We start from the raw sequence: 24,561 nt of genomic DNA on the forward strand, positions 1-24,561 counted from the left end.
TATGTACATCTCATGGGGTGATGTGAATGCAAGGAGCTTTAATCCACTTAGTCCTTCCGGGAAAATCTAGAATGGGGAGAGAGAATTGTAATGGGGAGAGAATTGGAAGGGCAAAAGTGAGAAAACTTGTGATAAAGACAAGTAAAGACAGTTCAACAGATAAAGCAAAAGCCGTGCACGCAACCAAAGCAAAACAAGGAATTCATTCACTACTTCCCATGGGCAGGCAGGTGTTCAGCCATCTTCAGGAAAGCAGGGCTCCATCACGCGTAATGGTTACTTGGGAAGACAAACACTGTAACTCCAAGTGCCCCCCCTTCCTCTTCCTTCTCCCAGCTTTTTTATTCAGAGCATGACATCATATGGTATGGAATATCCCTTTGGTCAGTTGGGGTCAGCTGTCCCAGCTCTTTCCCCTCCCAACTTCTTGTGCACCCCCAGCCTACTCACTGCTGGGGCAGCATGAGAAACAGAAAAGGCCTTGACGCTGTGTATGCACTGTTCAGCAATAGCTAAAACATCGGTGTGTTATCAACACCATTTTGGTCACAAATCCAAAACACAGCACCATACCAGCTACTATTAAGAAAATTAACTCTATCCCAGTCAAAACCAGTAGATCCTCTTTCACATCCTTTCTTGAAATATAGCTCTTCAATAAGGACATATGAATCCTTTTTGTAGAGAAATATTGCTAATTGGTGATAGTTGTGAAATAGTAATAAATACACAGTTAGGGATTTAACGTTATATTTTCTAAAACCACTGAGGTATGTGTGAGCATTTGGTTTTCAAGATGCACGCGCATTTATCACTGTAGGTAATAGGTCCGTAAGAAAACAATCTTGATCAGATCAGTTGAATCACAACTAGGTTTTATTTTGTTACTCTTTTTGATTAAAGAGCAATATACAATGTAAAAAGCTTACAAAGTTAGTGTTTCCATGATTTTGTTTGTTTAAAATATTTGGAAAAATATAAAATATATTGTTTAAAATATTTTGATTATGCACAGCCACCATTTAAGATGCTGTTTCCATTGTTATGAACTCGTTGACATTTTCTTTATCCTTTTCTATCTAAATTAATTTTGCTCTACTTCAGAATCCTGGAAAGAAGGGTAATACTCTCTGAAAACCATCTTCTTTGATATCAGTTATTGGAATGACTTTGAATCAGTAATTAAAACTATATTAGTATTTTTCTAGAGTAGATATTAAAATGTTCATAATGAACCCTTTTTCTCCTCAAATTGTTTCTGTTTTCTCATTCTTAGGTGGCAGACTGAAGTTTTTATACTGTATTCTCTTCACTACCTCAAAAGAAAAACAGCTTTCTAGGAAAGGATAGTGTATTAATAGCAATAAATAGTAATGCTGTAAATCATTCATTCATGTAGTTGTGGTATTGTCCAGTGTAGAAAAAGTGCTGCCATTAATATTTACATATCTTTGAATATTAATGTAACATAATGTGTATTTTCTAATCATGTGCTGGAGAGCTGGACCTGTGTTTGGGTCAAGATAGACCACTGGGTACAGCTGCTTTAGTCTGTCATTGTTTAGGTCTTTCCTAGACAGATAAATACTAGGTCTTTTGTTGTTGTTGTTTCCTGAAGAATATCAGCTATAATATTTAGGACCTTTCCGTAAAACATCAGATTATTTCACATCTCTGGTGTTTTCTGAGCTATTTGGTCTGGTTACAATTTTGGGGAGATATCTTACCTCTTCCCACCTTGTTACATAGCAGAATTATTGCTTAAAACTTATGCATCTTACTGCAGACAAAGTCTTAGCACTAGATTCTAGGATTAAAAATTTGAACTTTGCTAATTTGCTTTACCTGCCCAGTAGAGACTGATGTGAGTTGAAACATTCCTGAATCTGTCGAACATCTGTATTGGCTATTGTAATTTCTACATTTTGATGAGGTAAAATGATTGCAGACCTCTTCAACTGCTTGTTTTGCTCCCAGAGTTCACTGGGAAAGCCTTTGCTAGATTTAGGACAAGTCTGCTGCAAACAGCAATGAAGAAATGAAATGTACAACATAAAAATAAGAAAAAAAGAGCTAAAGAGAAGCATTAAGAAGCTGAGTCCAAAGAAATGTTAGGAAATGTTTCCACAGTCTGATACCTCCTGTGAAACTGTCTTTTAATTGTGTTGTATGTAGATTTCACAAAGTTCACAACAAACCAAATGCTGTAAATCTCAACAGGAACTCTTATCATGACAGTCCCATAATATATAATTCATAAATTTGCACTGCTATGTTTTAATCCATACAGGTCCATTTTCCTGGTTTTAGATGTAAGCTAGGAGCTTGTTTCAGGGTTTTGAGAGAAATGTTAAACAACTAAACTTAAGAAGGAGATAGGTGGATAAGAAATGATGCCCCATCATCCAGTTACAAAGCGTAAGGAGTAAGAAAACGGGAAGGCAGCAGCCAGTTCTGTGTTGGAGTAGGTCTGCTTGGCTCCAGCAGCTGCTTACCACAATAGGAGTGGGAAAGGTGGTGTTTTCCAGAGGGAGGCAACATTAAGTTAACTACCTATCTTCAGAGGAAGCTGAGATACTCTACAGACTCTGGAGAGCTCGCGTTGTTTGAGTTAATAATACTTGTTTTTTGCTTGATCTTCTTTAAAGTTTTGTTCCATTATTTCTAAATTTGTCTCCAGTGAAAGAAGTTATAGATTTATCTGGAATTTGTGCAGTCAGAAACATAACTCTGGGTGATCTTTTGTGATACAGTATACCTTCCTGAAGGTAGGGCAGTTCTTAAAACTAGGGTACTGGAGTGCATTCGCAAAAATGAGAATTCTAATGTACTACTTCAGGAAATCTTAAGGGTAATTCAGTGTGTTCTACTTGAGTAGCATCAGGTGGTTATCTAAAAATACAGGGACCTGAAAAGATAAATTGTTCTCTGGTGGGCTGCACTTCAGAATTCCGGGAAGATAGAATACCATAATTGTGTTTTAACCTGTTTGTCCCTTGCTTCATTAGATTCTTTACCTCCATGCTTCTAGCCAAATCTGTGAAGATCTTACTGAAGTGGAGCTTTGCTAAAGCAAATCCTTTCCTCCCAGTACTTGAGTTTTCCTATGTTCCTCTGTTCATTTTCAGATCTTGCATTTTGAAGAAAGTCCATACATAAACTTGATTAGTCCATAAATAGGCTTGAATAGAAAACTACCTTGAAGTACATTGCTGTATTTGCTATTGATATTCTGGTAGATTTTTTGCCCAGCTAAGACCAGATTCCCCATGTTGTACATGCTATACAGACACACAATCAGAAAAGCATTCTGACCTGTAGGTTTATAGTTACGAGCTAGAGCACTCCCCAGTCCTATTTGAAATAAGAGTAACATTACAGTTGATTTCAGTAGGAGCATGGGTACTAGGAACTTTCTAAAGTATAATAGAGATGTTCCTATCTGTATCTGAATTTCTCCCAGAAGAGTTAAATAATCCCTAAAGGACAAAAACCAACTAAATTATTAATTTTCTTTCTTGAAACAGACTGGTGGACTCTGTAAAAATTAAAATGACAATACTACATATTCTAATGCTGTGACTGCTGAAGATCTGCTTAAAACATCTTCCTTCAATAGTCAATTCACCTTTCCTAGTTTCTAAATCTCTTTGAGCAAATAGACTTGAGTGCTTGAACAGTTGATAAAGAAAAATGGTGTTTTCTTTGAAAACTATTAAAGTCAAAAGAAATTTGATAACATTTTTGTTATTCCTAAAACAATTTCTGGTTTTTGTTACAGAAGTTGGAGTAGAGGATATTCAGATCTCTTTTAGATCATATACTGATTTGGTTTCTTGTGTCCTAAATTAAGTTACGCCTCTTATCAGAGGCCAAAAGGAAAGTTCATGACCATCAGAATGACAGCAGTACCAACATAGTTTCTGTATTTCTCTTCTTTTTGAAATTTGCAGGTTTTGATTAGAGAAAATGTACCAAATGAAATCTGTGTCCAGACACCTTGAATTCTACCCGCAGAGTAGGTCTGACTAGGGACACTCTAAAAGAATCACATTTCTGTCTAGTCTTCTAGAAGAAAGAATTTTAGGATTCATTATTGTGGAAAAAACTGTAACTAATCCTGGATAGTTTATGCAGTTGTGACATATTTCTTTGTTTAGTTTATTTGTTGTCCACCCAGTTTCATTTAACTGCAGTGAAAGTTTATCAATGACTTTGCTACAGGATTAGATAAATCTGATTTGTAATAGACATGTTTGAAATTGTTACCAAATTGCAGTACTGTCTTCCTCAAGTTTCAACTATTTTACTGAAGGTTATCATTGTAACCATAGCAATCCCAGCAACGTGTTTTCTTGGTGTTAAATTTCTTCATAAAATTAGAGGAATCAACTTGGAAAATGTATTGTTCCCATCAATGAAATGACTTTATGAACTCTGCCTCTGGCTTTTATTTCAGTCAAGGATACTGAGTTCTGTTTCTGCTGACTGCAGGTAACTGCTGTCTTGAGGAGAGGGAAGGGCGTCTTGCTTAGAGAGGCTGTGTAACCCTCACTTTTGTTTTGACTTGGTAGCTTTTATTTGAACATCTTTTACTGGGCAGAGTCTTGAAGGTTGAATTATGGCACAGTTTATGAGTATCCAGAAGTGATTTATTACTAACATGTTGCATCCCCAACGCAATAAGCGGGTTAATGTCTGGTCTGGCAGTTGTCAGTCACACCGAGAGTATTGACCTCCATCACTCCTTGGAACAAGCTGGTTCTCGATCTTGCAAAGCTGCCATCTGCCTCCTCTGTGCTTCTTTTGTAGCTTTTATATCTTGGAGCATATCAGTGCTTCCCCCCCCCTTTAATCTTGATTTCACTTTCTTTTTCAGACTGCTACTAACACCTCTGTATTCTCTCTCTGCTTCCACTTTCTTATCTTACATGGCTTAGTAGTCTTTGTGCTCCCTCACTTCTCATTTTTTCCAGCAACAAAGCCCCACTTCTCAGCAAAATAGGGTATTGTAAATGCTCTACGCCAGCCCTCCATGAGAGAATAACCAGTTTGTGACATGGTGTTGTGTAACTGCAGCATTTGGAAGGCATTTGAATATGATAATACAGTTAAATAAAAATATTATACAGAATATTATAAAAAATATTGCAATTTGGAAAACATTCCTTACAGTTAATACTCAGATCTCTTTTGTTTATGCAAGAGAAGGTGAAGAGATGGCTTGATTGTGAGAAGAAATTTCTGGTGAAAGATAGATATTTTGTTTGATGGAAAAAGTCATGAGAGGATCTTGTAAATGGAAGCTCAAATGAAACAAATCTAGAAAAGATATAATTTTTATTTTTTAACAGAACATTTGAACATCTGCCCTTCCCTTCATTTGCTTCCTGTCTAATAAACTGCAGCCTTTTTTGGACAGAACTTTAAGTTTGAGGAACATGTGGTTAGACAGTAGCTAACTGTTGTAGAATTTGTCTCTAGAGCAAATTACAAATAATAAATAGAGCTAAATGACATTAAGAGGAGTCTTTGCATTCATTTGATCGGGGCCTGACTCATCATCCACAGAAAACTAAATTAAATATAAAACCCACCAGTGCTGCTGTAATCACGGAAGCAAAATCCTAAGTTAGTTGACTAGGAAGTCAATACTAGTTGGCATTAACTTCAGGGGCATTATGCATGGATTTGGCACCATATGGTAAGTTTGAAGTCTAATGCAATAGTCAGAAGAATCTGATTGCTCTTTAAGCTGTCCACTTGCTACTGAGGTATTGTCTAGTTCTGGTTTTCTCTTTGATTAGAGAACTATTTCCTGAGCGTTATTTTAGAAGAACTATTTTTTTGAGCATTACAGAATACCAGTTTTCTAACTTTTTTAACTTCTGAGAACATCTAAGATACCTTTTGTGGGGAAAGACTTGCACTTTCTTCAGGTCACAAAGTAGAGAAGGCATTCCCCATACGTAGTTGATTGCCCTGCTTATAATCACTTGAAAAATTTGTTAAATGTTGATATATAAGGAAGCTTGATCATTAGGCATATGCCAAAAATCAGTAATTGTGAAATACATGCTTTTTGGAGATTTGAAATGTGAACAACTGATTTTTCTGATTCTTTATTCTGATGTAAATGATGAAATCTGTTTGCTCTATTGTTTCCATTTAAACACGCATGTAAATATTCCCTTAATATTTTTGCAGATGTCAGTCAGTCACTCCTGCTATCCTTTCTTACATATGACTTTAAAAAGCTGCCTGTTATTACATGATAAATGCAATTGGAGGAAAAAGAAATTCCATGTAATTTTTTGGTGTGTTTTAGGGAAGCTGGGAGAAGCGAATTCTAAAAAGTCTAAACAGCATGTGCACAGAACTCAGTATCCCACTAGCACAGAAGGTAATGTATTATTAACTTTCTGTTGCCAAGCTGATATTGTTTGGAAATTTAGCCTCGTCTTACACACTTGTAATGTAGTGTTCATTTTACACATGGTTATCAAGAGCTGCAAGGCCAGTATCCAAATAATTTTAATACAGAATAATTTTCAGGGATAGTGGCCGTGTATGCACCATCTGAACTTGGGAGAAGATGAATTCTATAGGTAGATCTTCCTCTTTGCTGTTGCAGTACTTAGCCTCTTGAGGGAGCAGCATGTTGGAAAGCTAATTGCTACGTTCATTGCTCTTAATAGAGCGTTTTTGTGTGCAGATTCAGCTGTATAACTTCTAGCTGCATAGTCTGTACACAGTATAGATATATTTTGTATGCTGGAGAAAGGTACAGTTGAACTGGTACTTTAGGAGAGAGAGATACTGGTACCTTGCTAATTTTGTTTGTCATTCTGCTCTGGTTTGTTTGTTCTGGTTTTTATTAATTTAGAGGCTTTAATTTGAAAGATCATGGAATTGGGGAATGACGTTAGAATGTTTTGTTCTTTATTTTTCTCTTGTTGCATATCTATGATAGGTAGCAAAACCTCTATGGTTCATCATATGAGATAAAGGGTGCAGCTGTGTTTGCTTTTCATGACTGCCAGGGACAGGAAGTTGATGACAAAGTCCAACAGCTCTATGGAATGAGCAGTAAATCTTCAGTAATATGAAACTGACTACTAAATAGCCTAAAATTCATTAGTAAACACATGAAACTATTTAATGGGCTCCTTGTTTCCTTGAACTGGAACCTGGACTTTCTACAGTAGAATATACCTTCAGGCTAGGGATGAGTTGTAAGCAAGATAAGTTGGTATTGCTAGTGCAATCTATTTTTTAAAGTGTTTAATTTATGTATTTGAAATAGGCATGTTTTTACTCATTCTGTTAAAAAAAAGAAGAGTTATTTTCTTGTGCCTTTCAGAGGCCTGTAAATGAACAGAAAGAACTGCTTAATAAATGGAATGAAATGGGAACTGATGAGCCAGGTAAGGTCAACTAAATTTATGTGCATTAATTTTTTGTACATAGAAAAATGGCATATACATCTTATTTGTCAGTCAAAGATTAATGTAATCACTTCAAGATAAACTGATTTAAATCTTTTTTTCTCACTGGTGATGTGTCATTATGCATAAATAAATATTAATTTCATTGTTATTTTGTTTCAAATTATTGTACTAACTTTGAGTCATCACTGAGAGGTTCTGGTATAATACTCGTTACAGTGCTTTAGAGATTTATACTGCTAGGGCACAGCTCCTCTTAGTGTAAGCGCAGGCTAATAGAAAGAAAATGTTCAGAACTATGGATAATTAAGCTCAGACATTTTATTAACAAAAGATAAAAATAACACTTGCACAGAATAGTCAGTCATATTATCCTTTGGGAGAGCAAGGCTAACTGCCTTAGTTCATATCCAAGTTCCTTAAAAGAAACAATTTTGCAAAGGTACTAGTTTGTATTGCAGTACCGCCTCTGCGACGGCAAATACTTTTCATGGATTGTTTATGACTAGTCCCTATTTTTTATCTGACAGTAGTATGTTTAATTCGACAATCTATGCTGTTAAAAAACCCAAACCCTCTTTTGAATATCGTATCTCTCCCATGTCTAAGAATGGTTCAATCTAAAGACTCGTGGAATAAGTAAAAAGCTTCCTGTGACTACTGTGCCCTTACCTGGGGTTTACAAAACTAAGGCACTAACAATAGCATAATCTTGGAGAGTATGTGGTGGTTGTAGCCATGATATCTGTGATAACAGTATTTTAATCTTTACTCTAATATGTTATTGAAATTGCTAGATTGTGTTACAGGTATGGGAAAATTGCATGGTTTTTTCATCTCTTGGTTTTAACATAGCATCATTGAAATCTTGTTTCAGATCTAAGTCTCTTCCGGCCTGTTTATGCACCTAAAGATTTTCTTGAGGTAAGCATTTATGAAACAATGACTAAGCCATTGAATTGCATCTGTTACAGTCTTTTATGTGAAATGGGAAAAATAATTGTTACATGTATTTCAGACAATTTGTCCTTTATAGCAAGTGAAATTTGGCATGTTTTTTATGACTCCATGTTTTGTTTGCAAAACAAAATGCTATTGTCTCTTTTTTCTAACTGCATTTTTAAATTGCACTTGTGGTAAACTTCTCTTTCTCTTTCAAACAATCAGTTTGGAGCTAACTTTGTTCCTCTGAGAGCACTTCTCCAACTGATTTCATAAATCATTTTACATTTTAAACTGCAATACGTTAAGCTGATAAATAGCAATATGTGAAGCTGATAGACTGGTTGGTCGTAGATGATAGACCTGTATGCAGTTGAAATTGTAGGTCATCTATGAAGATTGTGAAAAATCAAATGTGAAACAGAACTGTGTGGAATTTGGAGGCTTTTGTCTGTAATCAAACCAAACCATTAAAAAAATGGTGACTGCTGAATCTTTGAAGTCAGAAATGACAGTATTACTCATCATTTTGTATGGTTCAAGCACAGAACATCTTAGTAGAACAGAAGTTGCTTTACCAGCTATGCCTAGATTAGGCATGGATGATGGACAGTAAACATTGTTGATGACAATAAACTTAATGGTGACACAGTAGGAGATTTTGGATTAAAATGGGATTGAAAATAAAACTTGAAAAATCAGTATCTGTATATCCTGAGAGTTATACAGGAAACAAGTTGTCTAGAGCATGACGACAGTGTAGAATTATAGGGTTAAGATGGCCTCCTAATTTACAGACTAAAACTTAGAAGTCTAATACTGAATTATCAGTCAGAGTTAATGTATTAATATTTCAGTGTGATTAAGTGCAAGTTTAGTGAAATGTTGTTTGTAGTGGTAGAGGAGATTTATGGTATTTCTGACTTAAGTGTAAATTGTTTCATGGTTATGAATTGTGAATGCATTTCTGAATCCACAAATAAACTTTCTATCCATTTTATTACATTTCTAAAGAGCTTCTCTTGTTCAGTTAGTGATAATAATACTGGAAATTTTTAATTTATTCTGTTTTCCATCACTGTACTAACAGCCAAGTTATATTTAATCTTGAATCTGAACAAATCCAGCTTCATTTTAGCCTTATCCAGTGACCCTCAAGGTCACTCTTTTATACTGTTTTCTTTCTAGAGTTTGCAGTTTCTTACATTAATCTTCTAATTTACAAGTCTGACAGTGAGTTTATATAGTATTAGAATACTTACAAGACTGAGAATTGTAGAGGTAGGATGTTGTGGAAGAATTTCATAAGAGCTGGAAACTCATCTTAGAAAGAATTCTTGTCAGCTCAACGTTATAATATAAAAATCTATACCCATGGAATAACAGTATGTAAGAGACTGTAAATTCCTTTATAGATCAAAGTTACTTATCTTGACATTATGATTCCTTGTCTCTTAAATTTTATCCTTACTTTAGATTTTCAATTCTGTAATTTATTTTTTAATCTTAAACGAAAGAAGATATTTTGGTGTATCGTTATTTATTAAGAAATTATTTTAGTAGCAAATTATGTAGCACTTTGATTGAAAGCTGTATAGGATTGCCAGTGTAAGAATATGGATAAAAATTCTTTCAGAAAAAAGTAATACTGAAGAATATCCTGGATATTGTAGCCATCAGAAATATATTCTTGGCTATCGAATGGCTTTGATGAGGAAGTGAATTTTAGTCAAGACGTTACTATGTAGCCAGCACTTAATCCCATATGTAAAAAATTATTTTTGCTTTTTTATTTCATAATTTGAGCTTACTTTTCAAAGTAGAATATGTTTGCTTCCTTAAAAATTTGGCTCCTTTTTGATTTTGAAAATGTTGAGATATAATTTGATAATTTCGGCTTATATATACGATAGTTGCAGGAAATGGTTTTATGCTGAATGTACTGTTTGTAATACTGATGATGTTACGAAGAGTTCTGAATGTAAATTTCTGAATATATGCAAGGAATGACACAGCTACCGTTTTTAAGGTACTGATGAATCTTCGAAACCCGAATTATGAAAATGGAGAACAGCCGAGTTTCAGAAGTCATCTGGGGCTAATTCAGGTTCCTCTAAAAGTTAAAGATATTCCAGAATTGGTAAGTATATTTTTTCTTACAAGAGGTTTCTGTAAGAATTATTTTTCCTTGCTAATGAATAAGATTCTAAACAATAAGGAAGAATATTAATATAATGATAAGTTTCTCCTTTTGAAAGTGAAAATCAGTCTAAAGACGTACTTAAAAAACAGAGCATAAAAAAGTTTTATGAAAATACATTTTTAATGAAAAGTAAAACATAAACAGTAAATTATCTGCCAGTAGGGAATTTTTCATTTTATGCCTCACAGCTTTGATTTGTACCAAAAATATACTTCTGTACATGTTATTCACTTATTTTTTTCTGTACAAGAAAACTTTAAATATGTAGTTTATCTTAATTCTACAGTTTTATTTCACGCTGTACAAGATTCCTAACCTGACAATTAGTTAGCTTCAAATTTTCTTCTCAAAGTAATTTTAAATCCCTTTATTGTCAGACTGTAAATGAAAGGTAATGCTTGGGTACTAGTATTATAATTGGAAAATAGGAGAGCTGCTCTTAATGCTTCACTGATAAGTCTCTTGAGGATTTTATGCTAGTAGAAAAATTTGCATCTGAGTTGGGGAAGAGCTGGGAATTAGATATCCTTAACCTAATCTTTCATTCACCACTTTATTACATCCAGGTGTAGCTCATAGTTGACATGAAAACTGGGGCCTATAACTAAAACTAGAGTAAGAATTGATGTGAGATTCTTCTCTTTAAAAACCTGAGCTTGTATTTCATATATATACGTTTAAAAGAACTATGTTTGGTTTAGAACATATCCGCATTAAGCCTTTCAGAAGAAATCTCTAGTGATTTAGAGAATTAAACATTGTTAATTACTATTTTATGGTTTTGTTTCTTTTCAGAAAGAAGACTTCAGTGAACTAGGCTTAAATATAGGACAGCTGGGTATTGATGATTCAGCACAAGTGCCTCCTGGTTAGCTAATGCTCTTCTTCAGTCATTTAAATAGAACACTAATGAGTAGAATACTTTGCAATTATCAAGTAATTTCTGTATTTTTTCCATAATAAACCATAAATATTTGTTCTGTAACTATGATTGTAGTGATTTACTTAGTAAAATATAGCTAATAATAGAAAACATTGCAAATATGAAGGGTCAGATTTGGAGAAGGTTTTAAATCATCACCTTAAGTTGAAAATATGTTAATTTCAGTGTGTTTGAACACTTCAGGACCTAGAGAACAAAATTGCCTGTCTCCAAAAATACAGAAAATATCAATAAATGTTAATCCAACTAACAGATAGGCATATATACGAACATCTCTTAAATAACTATCTTTAAGAAAATATTACAGAAAATATCCATATGTTAATATTCAGTAGCTTAAATAGTGCATAATTTCTGTTGGTTTTCCATGTATGCATTTATTCCTGTAGAAACAAGTTGTAAAATGGTCTTTCCATATAAAAATGGAAAACATTATAGTATCAAGTGATTTTTCTTTTTAAATGGAAACTTACCTAATTGAAAGTCTAGGTTCATACAGTATAGTGCTACTTTGGTATTTGTGTCCTTCAGAACAGAAATTCTGTAGTATTATTTTTTCTTAGTTTTTGAAAAAGAACATTGATGCTCATGCAGGTTAATTTTTAGTGACATTAGCAGTAAAAATTAGCTGAATGTAGTGGTGTGTAGTAAAAATATAAAATACATTACTAGCTGGATTATCTTTATTTAATTTTTGTCATTCTTTTCTATTTATTTTCTAGAGTTCTTTGAAAATGAACATGTACGTGTTGGACAGAAAGGTATGGATCTGTTTTCATCTGTAATAAACTGTGAGTAGTTAGGAATATGGTTAGTAAATTTCTAGCTCAATTACATATACCTTTTAGAATTTTAACAATTTAGACAGACTAACACAAAGCATAGTCAGTAATACCATTGTAATTTAGAGAGAGACAGTCAGTAATACCATTGTAATTTAGACAGAGACAGAAAAGCAAGCATTTGCAGTCTACCAGTGGCTACCAGATAAATAGCTCCACAGATATTTCATTAAAAATTAAATAGGAAGCAGAGAGACATAACTTTTTGGTGATAACTTAACTTATGCCACTACTGAATTTCATTTTAAAATCAAAAAACTCTGCACTTCCTTCTCTGCACACACAGTTCTCATTAGTGTAATGGGGTTTACGCCTGTGTGTCAGAACAGAGTATTTTTAATTGTTATTTGCAATTGCAGAAGTTGCTAAATATTGCAATACTTAGCCACCATGGAAAATTCACTCATTTGTCCCTGTATACTGCTTTTTCTGAAGAAGTTCCAGGTTTTTCTGTAGGTTAAGAAATAACCTACAAAAAAAAGGGAAAGATAAAAGAAATAATCATTTATTAGCTCAAGTTTGCTTATAGAAGAAACATACAAGGAATGTTTGAAATCCATCAATATCTTCTTACTGTCTCTTGTGATTCCTGCTAAACATTATCACCATCAAAGAAAAAAATAGAGTGGATGCCATCCCAAAAGTCCTTCATCCCTTTTTTTTTGTTGCAGTAACAAAACAGTGACCTTTCTTACCTCCCCTTTTGCAGTCCTCCTCCTATCCCTCATCATCTGTTTTCTGATCCAAGAGCAACTCATTAGGGTACTGTCTATTTCTCTGTTCTTTTCCTGTTCTTCCAAATAAATTCCCCATACAGACTTCCCGAGCCAGTCATTCAACTCCACAGTGTAATTCTTACTTCTTGTCTCTTGTCTGTGTAGAGCAGCCTCTATTACAGAGATTGTCTTAGCTTTTCCTATATGCAAAGGCACAAAATTTTGTAAAAATGGAAATTAAGAGTCTTGACCATAAACTGGAATCACACTTCATTCAGTGGGAATCTCACTGCATGCTCTGTTCGGTGTTGGTTATGACTTTCGTTGCCACTGATGTATTGATTTTGCTTTTATGTTAGATGTATTGCCAAGTCTGACGAATCTTCTTTATTGTATTTAGTAAAACCTATCTTGTATATAGCAAAACTACTTTTTAATATTTTGTGTCTCAGTAACAAACAATAAGGTAAACACTCATGGACACTGAGATAAATCACAGTCTTTTCTAAAGTTTTGTGGGGAATGTAGGAATGTTTTTTCTTTTTGCTCTCTTCATTTAGGAAGAAAAAGATCACACACCGCCTGTGTTAGAGCTCTGCAGGTTAAACAGAAAATTGGCAGACTGGTCTATTCAGTATTTAAGAAGAAAGGGAAGGAGAGACAAACCAGTTAGATTTATAATTTCAAACTTCATCATTCTAAGTCATGTCAGGGCAGATATTGCAAATATCGAATTTAGTGGAATCTAGAAAAGCAAGTTGTTTCTGAGAGACTTCAGAAAAATCAGAGGATATGGATTTGGAAACTTCTGAGTACCATCACAACACCAATCTAATGTCTAGATAATCTCACAGAAATATTCTCCCAACTACTCTCTCTGTTGTGAAAGACATTTCAAGTATGAAGGTACAGTTAATCACATAACCTCAATGGGAAACAACACTTCTACCAGATTAGGATATCTAAAGATGCGAGTTTATAGATTTAAGTAAGGAATGAGATAATCTGCTCTAAGGTATGTACAGTACTGTATTCAGGATGAGGCCCTTGTGACAGAATAGTCTAAAGCTTCACAACAATGACCCATCTAAGCAAACCTGTCAACAGTAGAGTATTTGTTTTACATCAATCTGAAGGAAAACAAAAATCTTTTGAGAAAGTCTTTATCCTCCAGAGTACGTAAACCGATAACAAGAGAACACGACAGTACATTCTGAAATGGAAAATTCTCGCCCCAGAGTTACCTGTGAAGATATTCGTATAGTTAACATAAAAATAGGAGAGACACAAAAAACCAGAATAAACGGCAATCTCCGATTTGAAGTGAGATACTGCTCATAGTTAAACAGGAGTATTTTGTGGCTATATACAGCTGCTTGTTCTGCTTGATGCCAGCCTACCAGCTGCAACTGGCCTTTATATAGTCATAGATACATACTAAGAGGATACATACTAAGTGCTAGTTTATGACAGAAGGTAGTACAGCTTTGCTTATTAATATCAATTGTCCTGTTTCCCAGGGAACTGCTTCAAAATTGCATTGTGGAAACGAGACATTTTAGATGTTTTCCCATTAGCTAATGCTTAGAGCATGGTAAACCAGTTTGTAAAGTTAAAAATTAAAGTATTTGATAATGTGATAAACTTTGGAAGTCTTAAACTACATCAATTCATTACCTGCTTTTTTTCTTACAGTTTTAGCAGAGCAAGATAGTGCTGCAGCTCAACAATATGTTCGTCAGGGATGTCCAACAGCACTCCGAGCTGATCTGTGGGCCCTCATTCTCAATATTTCTAATCAGCCAGAGGTAAGGAGCAAAGTGAGAGTAAAACATGAAGACTAGGTGAAAACACAAAAGTGCAAGCATGTATATTCTAGTGATCTTTTTCCCAAATAGAAATGCTCTACTGAGTTGTCACAGAAACTGATAAACATTTTATAAGAAATATACACATGCCTGTAAAAAAACTCCATGCTGTGGTGAAGTTTTTTAGGCTCTTCCCTAATCTTTTAACAGATATATGAGCAAAATACTGTAGAACAAACTATTTAATCGATCTGGCCAGCTCCTGAGGTTTTCCTATGTGGTGCTGACTTCTTCAGAAGGGGACAAGAAAAAAGTCCTGGAAAGAAGACTGAACCTCTCTTATCTTTGCTGAGTTTTATAAAAAGATGATGTGCTATACCTTTTTGCCCGCTATTTGAACCTGTCATCACATGCATGTACATGTCTTGTAAATTGCTTTTTATATTGTTGCATATACTCTACATATGTACGATCAAAAAGACATAAAGAGGAACTAGTAAGATGTGGATTGTTTTCATACTCCCTTGTACAGCAGCAGTTTTTCATAGTACATTATATTTGACTCAAGTGCTCAACAATGAAATCTTTTGCAGTATCCGAAGCCATGCTATAGTCGATATATCCAACGTACCATAGAAAGTTAAATCCCTATTTAAATCTTTGCAGAATTGTGAATGCTTTTGATGCAAGGCTTTTATTGCAATAAGAAATAACATGCATATATGTAAATTTGCTCATAAATGTGAGAATTTCACAGCATCTCATGTCCTTTGAGGATGTAGCCATTTTCTTCTAATACTGAGGCACTTATTGCTAACTACCTAGTACGATGATAAGATCTTGCCCTTGAAAACAAATTTAAATGTTGTTCATTGACAGCTTACCTACGGAGGTGAAGTTATTTGGTCTAGTATTAGAATTACTTAGTTTATTCCTTTTTGAAAAAATAAAATAGGCTTTTGTTTCTAGTAAATAGAAGATTGAATTTTCTGTAGAAGAAAGAGCTGTTGAAATAATAATGAAGTGTTACACATCTTTCTTAAGATGCTCAGCACTAGTTTTATGTTATTTTAAATTATCGGGACACCTTGAATTTTAGAAGTCTCTCTTTATAAGACTGAGAATATTAGAGGTGTGAAATTAATGTTGTTGGTTACATTGCATCTGTTTATATTCTGTTAAATGCTGGATGCTTTAAGAGCATTTTTATCTTAATGTGGAAAATGACATAATTGAATAAAAAAGCCAGGTATTCTGTTTTGATGACTGACAGTCAAGATAATAATCAGAAAAATGATAAAATATTTCATTTTATGTTCGTGTAAAGCATGAGTTGTTATGGAAATAGATTTATTAAAGTCCCTTTCCTGAAGTTCACATGGACAACTTTCAACAGTTACCTTTTTTAAAGAGGAAGAAGCTATGTCTGTCTATTAATATATTTGTCAGCCACACTGTTAGGTCCTTTAAAACTTAACTCTAGTTTATAGTTGTTTTTAATATGTGTTTATACGATGCATTAAGTGTGAATATTTTAGATGTTCTCAAAAGGTTAGTCTCTGCTGTTGAGGGTATTGGCTCAATTTACTGTTAGGTAAGCTAGAGGACAGTACACTAGCTGTTTGATCACAATGCTCATGTATGTGCCTTTACTGTGTAATAAATGGTAATTCAGCTCCAACTTATCGCAAGGATGCATGTGGACCCTTATGTCAGGGCAGCTAATATGTTCTCATTGACATAATATTTTACCTTGAGATGACTTTCTATACACTTAGCAAATGATGCTTGTCAACTATAGATGAAGAAGAAAAATAAACTATATATGCATACAGTATTCTGAGATTCAGTGCAGTAGACAGTCTCCTTTAGGAGACATTCTACATGGTCCAGAGCCTTGAGACTGAACTGAGTAGACTGTGTCCAAGGAATTATTGGTGAGACAATATTTTATGATGATGCTGAAAGAAGTTGAGAAAGATGATGATAAGTGGTTGGAAAATGGTAACGATAACATCAAGAAAAAGTGATAAGTAAGGATGGATGCAGACTGCAAATTTGTCACTACTTTGAGATTGTTGAAATAAAGGATTGTAAAACAGCAAAATACGAAATCCACCCTCCCTCCCCACAAAGAACAGAAATTATTACGTCTGTGGACACGATATACTAAGTTGGAGAAAATCATCTAAGCTGGTGAACTAAGTGCGTATGAATGTTTTTCTATCATGCTAAACTGAAATGTATTTTCTAAAGAAGCCCATTGGAGCCTTTTATCTTATTTTCCAAGATCATTTTTGCATAGCATAGTACAGTATTCGTTATCCTGGGCTCTAAGTTACGGTTGTTTTATGGACTTTGAGTACTAAAAATGTAAATGCACTAAAGGGATAGGCTTTCTGACTGAGACCTAGCAGACTGCCCATAGATCAGGTAGGATAGCACATCGGTTACTATAGCTATAAGCTGAATGTACATAGTTTATTTTAAGCATTGCATTTACTAGCGTTTCACAGAAGTAAGGCTGTAACTACTGCCAGAATGCTAACACCCTGAGATGTTCTTCTTGCATATACTGAATATACTGCTTTATTTTTTGTAAAGTATAGCAAAGCAGTTTTCAGATACATGTAGCTATTTTATGATCTGCTGTATTTCATATAGACTTTATTGGTTTATCTAACAGTTCTTTTCTCTACCTCCTGTGTACTGTTTCTCTGCTGAAGTTGAATTGTGTGGTTGCAGAGATTTCTTGCTGTAATATTTCTGGTTTGCAGTTTAGACTCTATTACATTTGTAGCTGTATGAATCTATAACTCCTAAGCACTGTGAATTTCCTTTCTTTAATGTAAAACATTATGAGAGTTTAGTATGGGCAGCACTCTGTGTGTTAGCATCCAATATTGTTGTTTGGAAAATTTTATTCAGTAAACTTCAGCCTCTGCATAAAGCTAATATACAGCCAAGCAAGGGATGATACTAGCAATCTAGCATCGTAATCGTAAAAATGATAAACTCTAAGCTCTATATGCAGGATTATTTAGAAATGCGTAAACGCATTTCCTGGCAATGAATTGTTTATTAGTTGTCATTTGTAATGCTACATTTTAGAGAAACTGTGTTAAAAGAGCATTTTTAAGGTTGCAAAGTCAAACATTTAAAAGCTGAACAGTGTCACAGTTAATATTGTCTGTGCAAACAGTCCAATTTGCTGTGTATATATATATTTTATCGTATGCTCTTGAATCACAAAAGCACAGTTTTTCCTGTGGGATGTCCGCCTCATTGATTGCACAAAATGGATGGCACACATTTACTGAGAATGTTTAACTTTTTTTTTTTTTCCTTCTATTCGGTGTGTTACCCTATTGTTTATTCACTGCATGCTATTCAAGCAGTGCTTAGAAAACAGAATTGTTCATTATCTTACAGGCTTTTTTCCTCTAATTTTTTTTTAAGTTGAAAATCAATCTTAATTCTGAAAATTCTGGCATGCAGAAATTAGTAATGCTTTGCGTTACTACAGCTTTTACTGAATGTAATTTCCTAGGTTTAAAAACTTAATAAATAGGTGAGGTGGTAAGTTCATAATGGAGCATGATGTAACTCTGTGCCTTATCGGTAGGGTTATTTAGATTAGAATCAGTGGCCGAAGGTACCCACTGCACCATTCAAACAGCTGAGAAGCCAGTTAGCAGTAATGGACTGTCATCATCTTTGACTGGAGAAGGGTGTACTTTACAAGTAGATTTCACAGATGTCTGGTAAAAGGAGAATAAGCTTTGGGTCCTCTTCCAGGATTTGCCAGGAGGGACTTTCTTTAGCTCTTTTGTCCATTATCTCTTTATTGAATCTGTTTAGTTTTTTGTTTTGTACTTGTTTCTGGTACTTCTGTTCCAAAATCTACATCTCACCTAATTAATGCTGGTTACCATTTTTTAGGTTTCATCCAATTCCCACAAATCTTAGTGTCTCCTTTCTAGACTCCCCAATGTCAGTCTTTCTTCATATTCCTAGTTTGATGCTTCACCCACCCATTTCTTGTACTAGATTTGAGAGGCAAGTATAGATAGTGCAATCAAATGATGAGGTAACCTAAAAATGAATCATGAGCTGCCTACAGTTCAGCAATGAGAGTACAGCTCCTGTGCCAGGAATTTCATGACAGGCCACAGGTGGACTGTGCCTGCACAGAGGCTGCTGAGTAATCCAAACCTTAATTTCAAAGAAGGTGAATCACCAGATTCTGCTTAAACTAGCTTTGCTGGGTACTGCTGAAAGATACTGTTTGCTCCTGCCTGTGAACTACTTTCAGAGCTCCTTTTTCCTTATGCTCTCGGGTGGATTCAGTATGAGGTTTTTTGGGTAGAAGTTTTGGTATGTGGCTTTGTAAGGTCAAGAGGGCTGGGCACTGCAATCCTGAAATGTACTTTGTTTCGACTTGGAAAGATGAGTGTGTTTGAAGGTGCAGTACAAAAAAATACATATTATTTTGAGAAAAGCTATGGTCTATATAAAAATGCAACACATTTTTAAAAAGTAAAAAGTTTACAAATCAAGGTTACATTAAGATTTGGCAGACAGAGAAGAAAGGTTGAATCAGATGAAAATGGTAAGATTTTGGTTTTGTAAATGAAAACATTTTAGGCCAAGAAACCTGCCACATTTTTGGACATTCCTGAAACTTGGTAGTAGTCAGTTGTCTCATCTAGAGGAAGAAATGCAACCAATAAAATAGTAAAACAAGACTTGAATCTTTTTTGAAGCCTGAGTGAGGTTCTTAAAAACATTTCTCACTGTGTGAGAAAAACTGATCACTGAGCAAAAGGGTCATGTGGCTTGAAAGCAAATCTGTGACCAGTCTTGTTTGACTCAGACATAAGGAATAAATTTATTAATACAGCATGAATCACAAGCCTCTTGTCTTACTAAGAGGCATCGGCAAGATCTACTTGTGGTCAAGTTGTGTCTAAAAAACCAGTGTGATTTCCAAGCCCTGTTTTGATTTTGCATCACAACAATCACAGTTTAACAGAAAATGAATGACAAGTGATGAATTAAAACCATTATTCCTGGAATGGTTAGGAATGTTTTTGCATTACAAGTACCTTTTTAATAATTTCTGATTTGTTTCCCAAACTTTTTCTCATGAATTCTAGTTCAGATGGACAGCTTGGCCTTCTGGTCTTTTTACTAAATTATTTAACTGTTAAAATATTTAAGTACTGTTTTACTCTGCTAATATTTGCAATGTAAATTTGCTATTCATTTTTTCAGGGTAGAGTTTTGAGTTGTGTTTGAAATTTTACTCCATGCTGAAATTATAACAGTGACAGCAAATGGTGTTTTATTTTCTGAGAAATGACCAAGTCGGCCTACTGGGTTTTTGTAAGAGCAAAGGAAGAACTATTATTTATGAAAAAAGAAAAGGTGATAAACTCTTTACCCTTTTTATTTAAAATCATACTGAAGAAAGTCTTCAACTGAATTATAAAGAACTTCCATTCAGTTTCTGCGAGTTGCTGCAGAATCTGAGCTCAGTTGCTCTCTAAGACAGTGCCCTAAACATCAGATTGCTTATTCTTACCACTTTAACTGCTTGAATTATTTACACCAATTAAAACAAATTAAGGAGGAAAATTGGGAAGGAAATATGTTTCAGAAACTGTACATCCTCTTGGTTAAGGCTAAGTGATTCAAATCTCTGTTCTCACTCAGGCAATATTTGCCTTATATTCTAAGTAGTAGATTTTTTTTTTTTTTTAATGGGTACACAAGTCTGAAGGGTGAGAAATGGAAAGTTTCTACACTTCAGCTTTATTGATTCCTTTGCTAAAACAAAAAGAAATTTTACAAAATCTTTTAAATACATGTGTCATTCTGGATTAACAAATACCATATACTCTGTTCTGATTAAAACTATTTCATTTAAATTTATTTCAGCGGTTTTCTGGTTTTCTTCTGTGGAAGATACTGTTCACTGGCTATATTAAACTGTAATTTATACATAGCTGCAATTAACATGATTCTTTACACTTCAATTAATAGTGCAGTTGAATTAAGGCATAGGAAGCTAGTAAATATTTTAGAGATTAATAACGTAACAATCATAGTTCAGTATGATACCATAAACAAAACTGCACTGAAACTAGCACTCTAAACTCATGATGTCAGTACAGTAGAGCATCATTTATGAATTTTTTTCTTGTACAGAAATCTGTTCTTCATACATACAGTGAAGTCATTCTTTGCATGCCAAATCAGTAAGTCTATTCTAAGTGTGAATAAAACAGCAGCAATTCAACTTAATACCAAGTTATTCTGACTGTTAAGATTAATGGACCATGTACTTAAGTGATTACTTTTTAGTTGTGGTTTTAGAATAATTTTAATAATAACAGGAAAATGGACTCTTGTAAGCAAATGTAAAACATAACTGAATGGCTTCCTAATTCAGGAAGGAAAAGGGTAGTACAAAATACTGGACTAGTGATAATGTTAACTTGTGGCTTGGAGCCACCGTGTGACCTCAGGTGAAAGTATTTTAAGAAGAAAACTTGTTTCTGCATATAAATTTAAAGTGTGCTCTATATGTGTGTAGCAAAAGGTTACTCTCTTCCTTCATACCACTTTCTCCTCCCACTTCCAAACAGCCTTTAGCAATTGTTCAAGGCAGTTCTAGAGAATTAAAAACTATGAAATGATAACAGGAAACGATGAAGTTATTAGAATCTCTTTCCCAAGTTACGATAAATTAGTAGTTGCATTATCTAGTACCCTTGTAGTCATGAGTTTCATTGTACCTTTCTTATACAGGAGTACTTCCATATACAACAGAAACAGTTAATCATGCAATCTACTTAGCATGAAAAAGAAGAGGGTTTTTTTTTTGTTAGCTCCTTCTGTTCTAATACATACAGTCATTTGATATGGCAAAAAAACCTTTAGACATTATTCATTTGGCAGTGTTACAGTTAATTATACTACAGTATTGATACTTTAAAATTGTGACTTGAATATTAGAGTAGTTCTCTGTAGCTCTTAAGAACAGTGATACATTCATGCTGCAATCACTTTACATTTAGTAAATATTTGTGTCTGATCCTTCGTAAAGAAAGAGTGTACTATTTATACCTCCCCTTTTTATTTCTCAGAAAGAAAAATGTAAATATTTTCCCTGTGGTAGTTATCAGTACTTAATAAATACAGCTTTTGTCCTAATTTCAACTTAACAGTCTCATAATGTATTAATTCTAATAATTTCTAAGTGTATAATATTCACCACTTCTCAGTTTTGGATTAATGCAAAGAACAGTTACAATGTTCCCTAGCCTTCTCTTCACTTTTTTCCCGTTCTCTCCTTCTCAAAATTTGATCTTACTTCCCATTTGTTCTTTAAATCCTTACTCCAGACTTACCTTTTTTTGCAAAGAAATTGGCAATAAATATTATGTAAAACTTGGCATCACACAAATGCTTGTATATTCCTGTAGAGACATATTGAATTCAAAATAGTTCTGTGAAGTGCGAAGGAGCTTTGGGACTGCTGATTTAGTTTATAAATTTATTCCAAATCCATTTGAAACTGAGGTATTCAATTGTAGGCATAATGACAGAGAGGTATTTAGGGATTTAGAAGTTACATGATGATAGCGCAATATTTAATTTTTTGTTTCCTTTGCAAGCTCTTTCTAAGAAGAAAGGGATAGAATAAGCAAAAGCAGAGAAGTGTTTGTTCTGATAGTTCCCTATCATTTCACCCTTGTGTATGTTCTGTAGACATTGAGGAAATAATTGGAGTTTTAAAAAAGGTCCAACTTCTTTGTATTCTTCACAAGATTTTTTATATATTTATCATTTCATCTTTTCACAAATTTATACTATTTAGAAATTTATATTAGATTACTATCAAATATTTGCCGCAACTCCCTAATGCTGGAAGATATGACAGAACCTATTAATGGAGAGGTGCATGAAGATAGAGGGTAACAAAGAAAAAAAACGTGATGATTTTGAGCATTGAAAATGTTTTAGCTGTAGAGACCCGAAGGTTGGAAGATACGGATCTCTGATTTGAATTAGTTCCTTCATTCTTGTTTTATTAATTATCTAAAGGGGAGGTAATTTTATAAAGTCTCAAATATCTGCCTTATTTCTTAGGGCTTAAGCTAGAATAAATAGTGGTAGAACACTTCATAAATTATGCAGTAGGTTTTTCAGCTGAATACATGCTTATGATTTTTCTTGCTTTTTTTTTTAAATTGTTAAAAATTGGCTTCATTAGTTTAAAAATAAATTAAAGTTGTGTCTCAGACTGATGATAATATTTTAATTTTAGGATATCTTGTATTATGAACAGCTTAAGTCGAATGTGATTCAGCACGACCTTTTAGTGGACAGCCTGATTTACAAAGTAAGTGATTCACTAAACAGTGATTAAGTGATTTATGTACTCATCACACCAGTATCTTTGGTTTTTAACAAAGAAAATGTTAGATGGCTTGGTTTTAAGGAGTGTAAGAATAATTAGTGTGAATTTATTATTGTAAACTCTCTCCTTGTGCCTGTGTTGGCTCTTGTGTAAGACATTTGTTTGAGCTGAGCTGTTAAGTCATAAAGAAATGGTAACTTTATTTGAAGGAATAACTGGTTTTGTGAGGAAGAAAGCACTGGGGTCCGAGCCCTTCCATTTCAAGTTTCAATTCTGAATATTTTAATAATCAAGTTAATATAGCATTTTTTTAATTTTAAAAGGTGGAGTATATGCTTAACTACAGCTCTTTCACGATTCAATGGTGAAACAGTGTCTTCTACCACTGTTAAGTTTAGCTTCTATGGGAGTCTGAAAAGATGTCTTTTGGCTTCAAACTGCTGTATTTTTTGATTACAGGATGTAAAGCTGACAGCAAGCAACGATGACTACTATTTTGTATTTGAGGATTATTTATATCAGGTATGTAACTATTTTTTTCTTAGAAAAACTAGGAAGTATACTCCTGTGGGATTATATCATCTTTGGAGTAAGGACTGCCTTTGTGTTTCATGTGTAGGCAGAGTACAGTGGGACCCTAGACAGCATCTGTTTGTTGCATTACATATACTTTCCCCTCTGAATAACAATACTATAAGTTAATCTTGTACACTTAAACAGATTAAGCAGGACAGGCTTCTAAAACTCCTACTCTGAAGGACGCTACACAATGTCTTTCCAGTGCAGTAAGCCAGAAGATACGCAGTCAGCCATATTCTTCCCCTTTCCAGCTTTGCAATAATAAAATGATTAACAGCTGTGGCATACAGAGAAATTAAGATTTGAGAAGTATATTCAGGGTTCCAGTTTAAAAAAAAAAAAAAAAAAAATTGCTTTACAGTGACCTACTGCAATAAGCATAAAAGATACTGTGTTGACATATTTTTGAATTTAAGACATTGATTCTGAATAAGGTAGTGATACATATGGTTACTTTTAGGATTGCTCCCATTCCAAAGCTGCTTCTAGCAATGGGGAACCCAGCTAATTTATAAAGAATTATCTTCGTTGCTGCCTGCCAAATGCCCTTAAATAGAAGGACATTACATTTATGAATTTCCTAATGTGTAGTTGATTGCAGTGTCAACATAAATGTCATGCAGCAAACTTACCATTTCCACAGTGCTTT

The 24,561-nt window shown here is 34.1% G+C and overlaps 1 protein-coding gene across 2 annotated transcripts in view; it reads left to right on the plus strand.

Moving 5' to 3' along the window:
• Window positions 1-24,561, plus strand: part of TBC1D19 (TBC1 domain family member 19) — a 53,648-nt gene that overhangs the window by 14,930 nt on the left and 14,157 nt on the right. The window contains exons 5-13 of one of the 2 annotated variants that reach the window (XM_072862854.1): window positions 6,329-6,403; window positions 7,364-7,427; window positions 8,326-8,372; window positions 10,420-10,530; window positions 11,389-11,461; window positions 12,259-12,297; window positions 14,790-14,902; window positions 23,262-23,315; window positions 23,793-23,855. In XM_072862854.1, the coding sequence (XP_072718955.1) occupies window positions 6,329-6,403; window positions 7,364-7,427; window positions 8,326-8,372; window positions 10,420-10,530; window positions 11,389-11,461; window positions 12,259-12,297; window positions 14,790-14,902; window positions 23,262-23,315; window positions 23,793-23,855 (639 nt within the window). Of the gene's footprint in view, window positions 1-6,328; window positions 6,404-7,363; window positions 7,428-8,325; window positions 8,373-10,419; window positions 10,531-11,388; window positions 11,462-12,258; window positions 12,298-14,789; window positions 14,903-23,240; window positions 23,316-23,792; window positions 23,856-24,561 lie in introns of both variants that reach the window. The other variant, XM_072862853.1, reaches the window with a different exon arrangement.

This window comes from Ciconia boyciana, chromosome 5, assembly GCF_034638445.1.
Source record: "Ciconia boyciana chromosome 5, ASM3463844v1, whole genome shotgun sequence".
Taxonomy (NCBI): Eukaryota; Metazoa; Chordata; class Aves; order Ciconiiformes; family Ciconiidae; genus Ciconia; species Ciconia boyciana.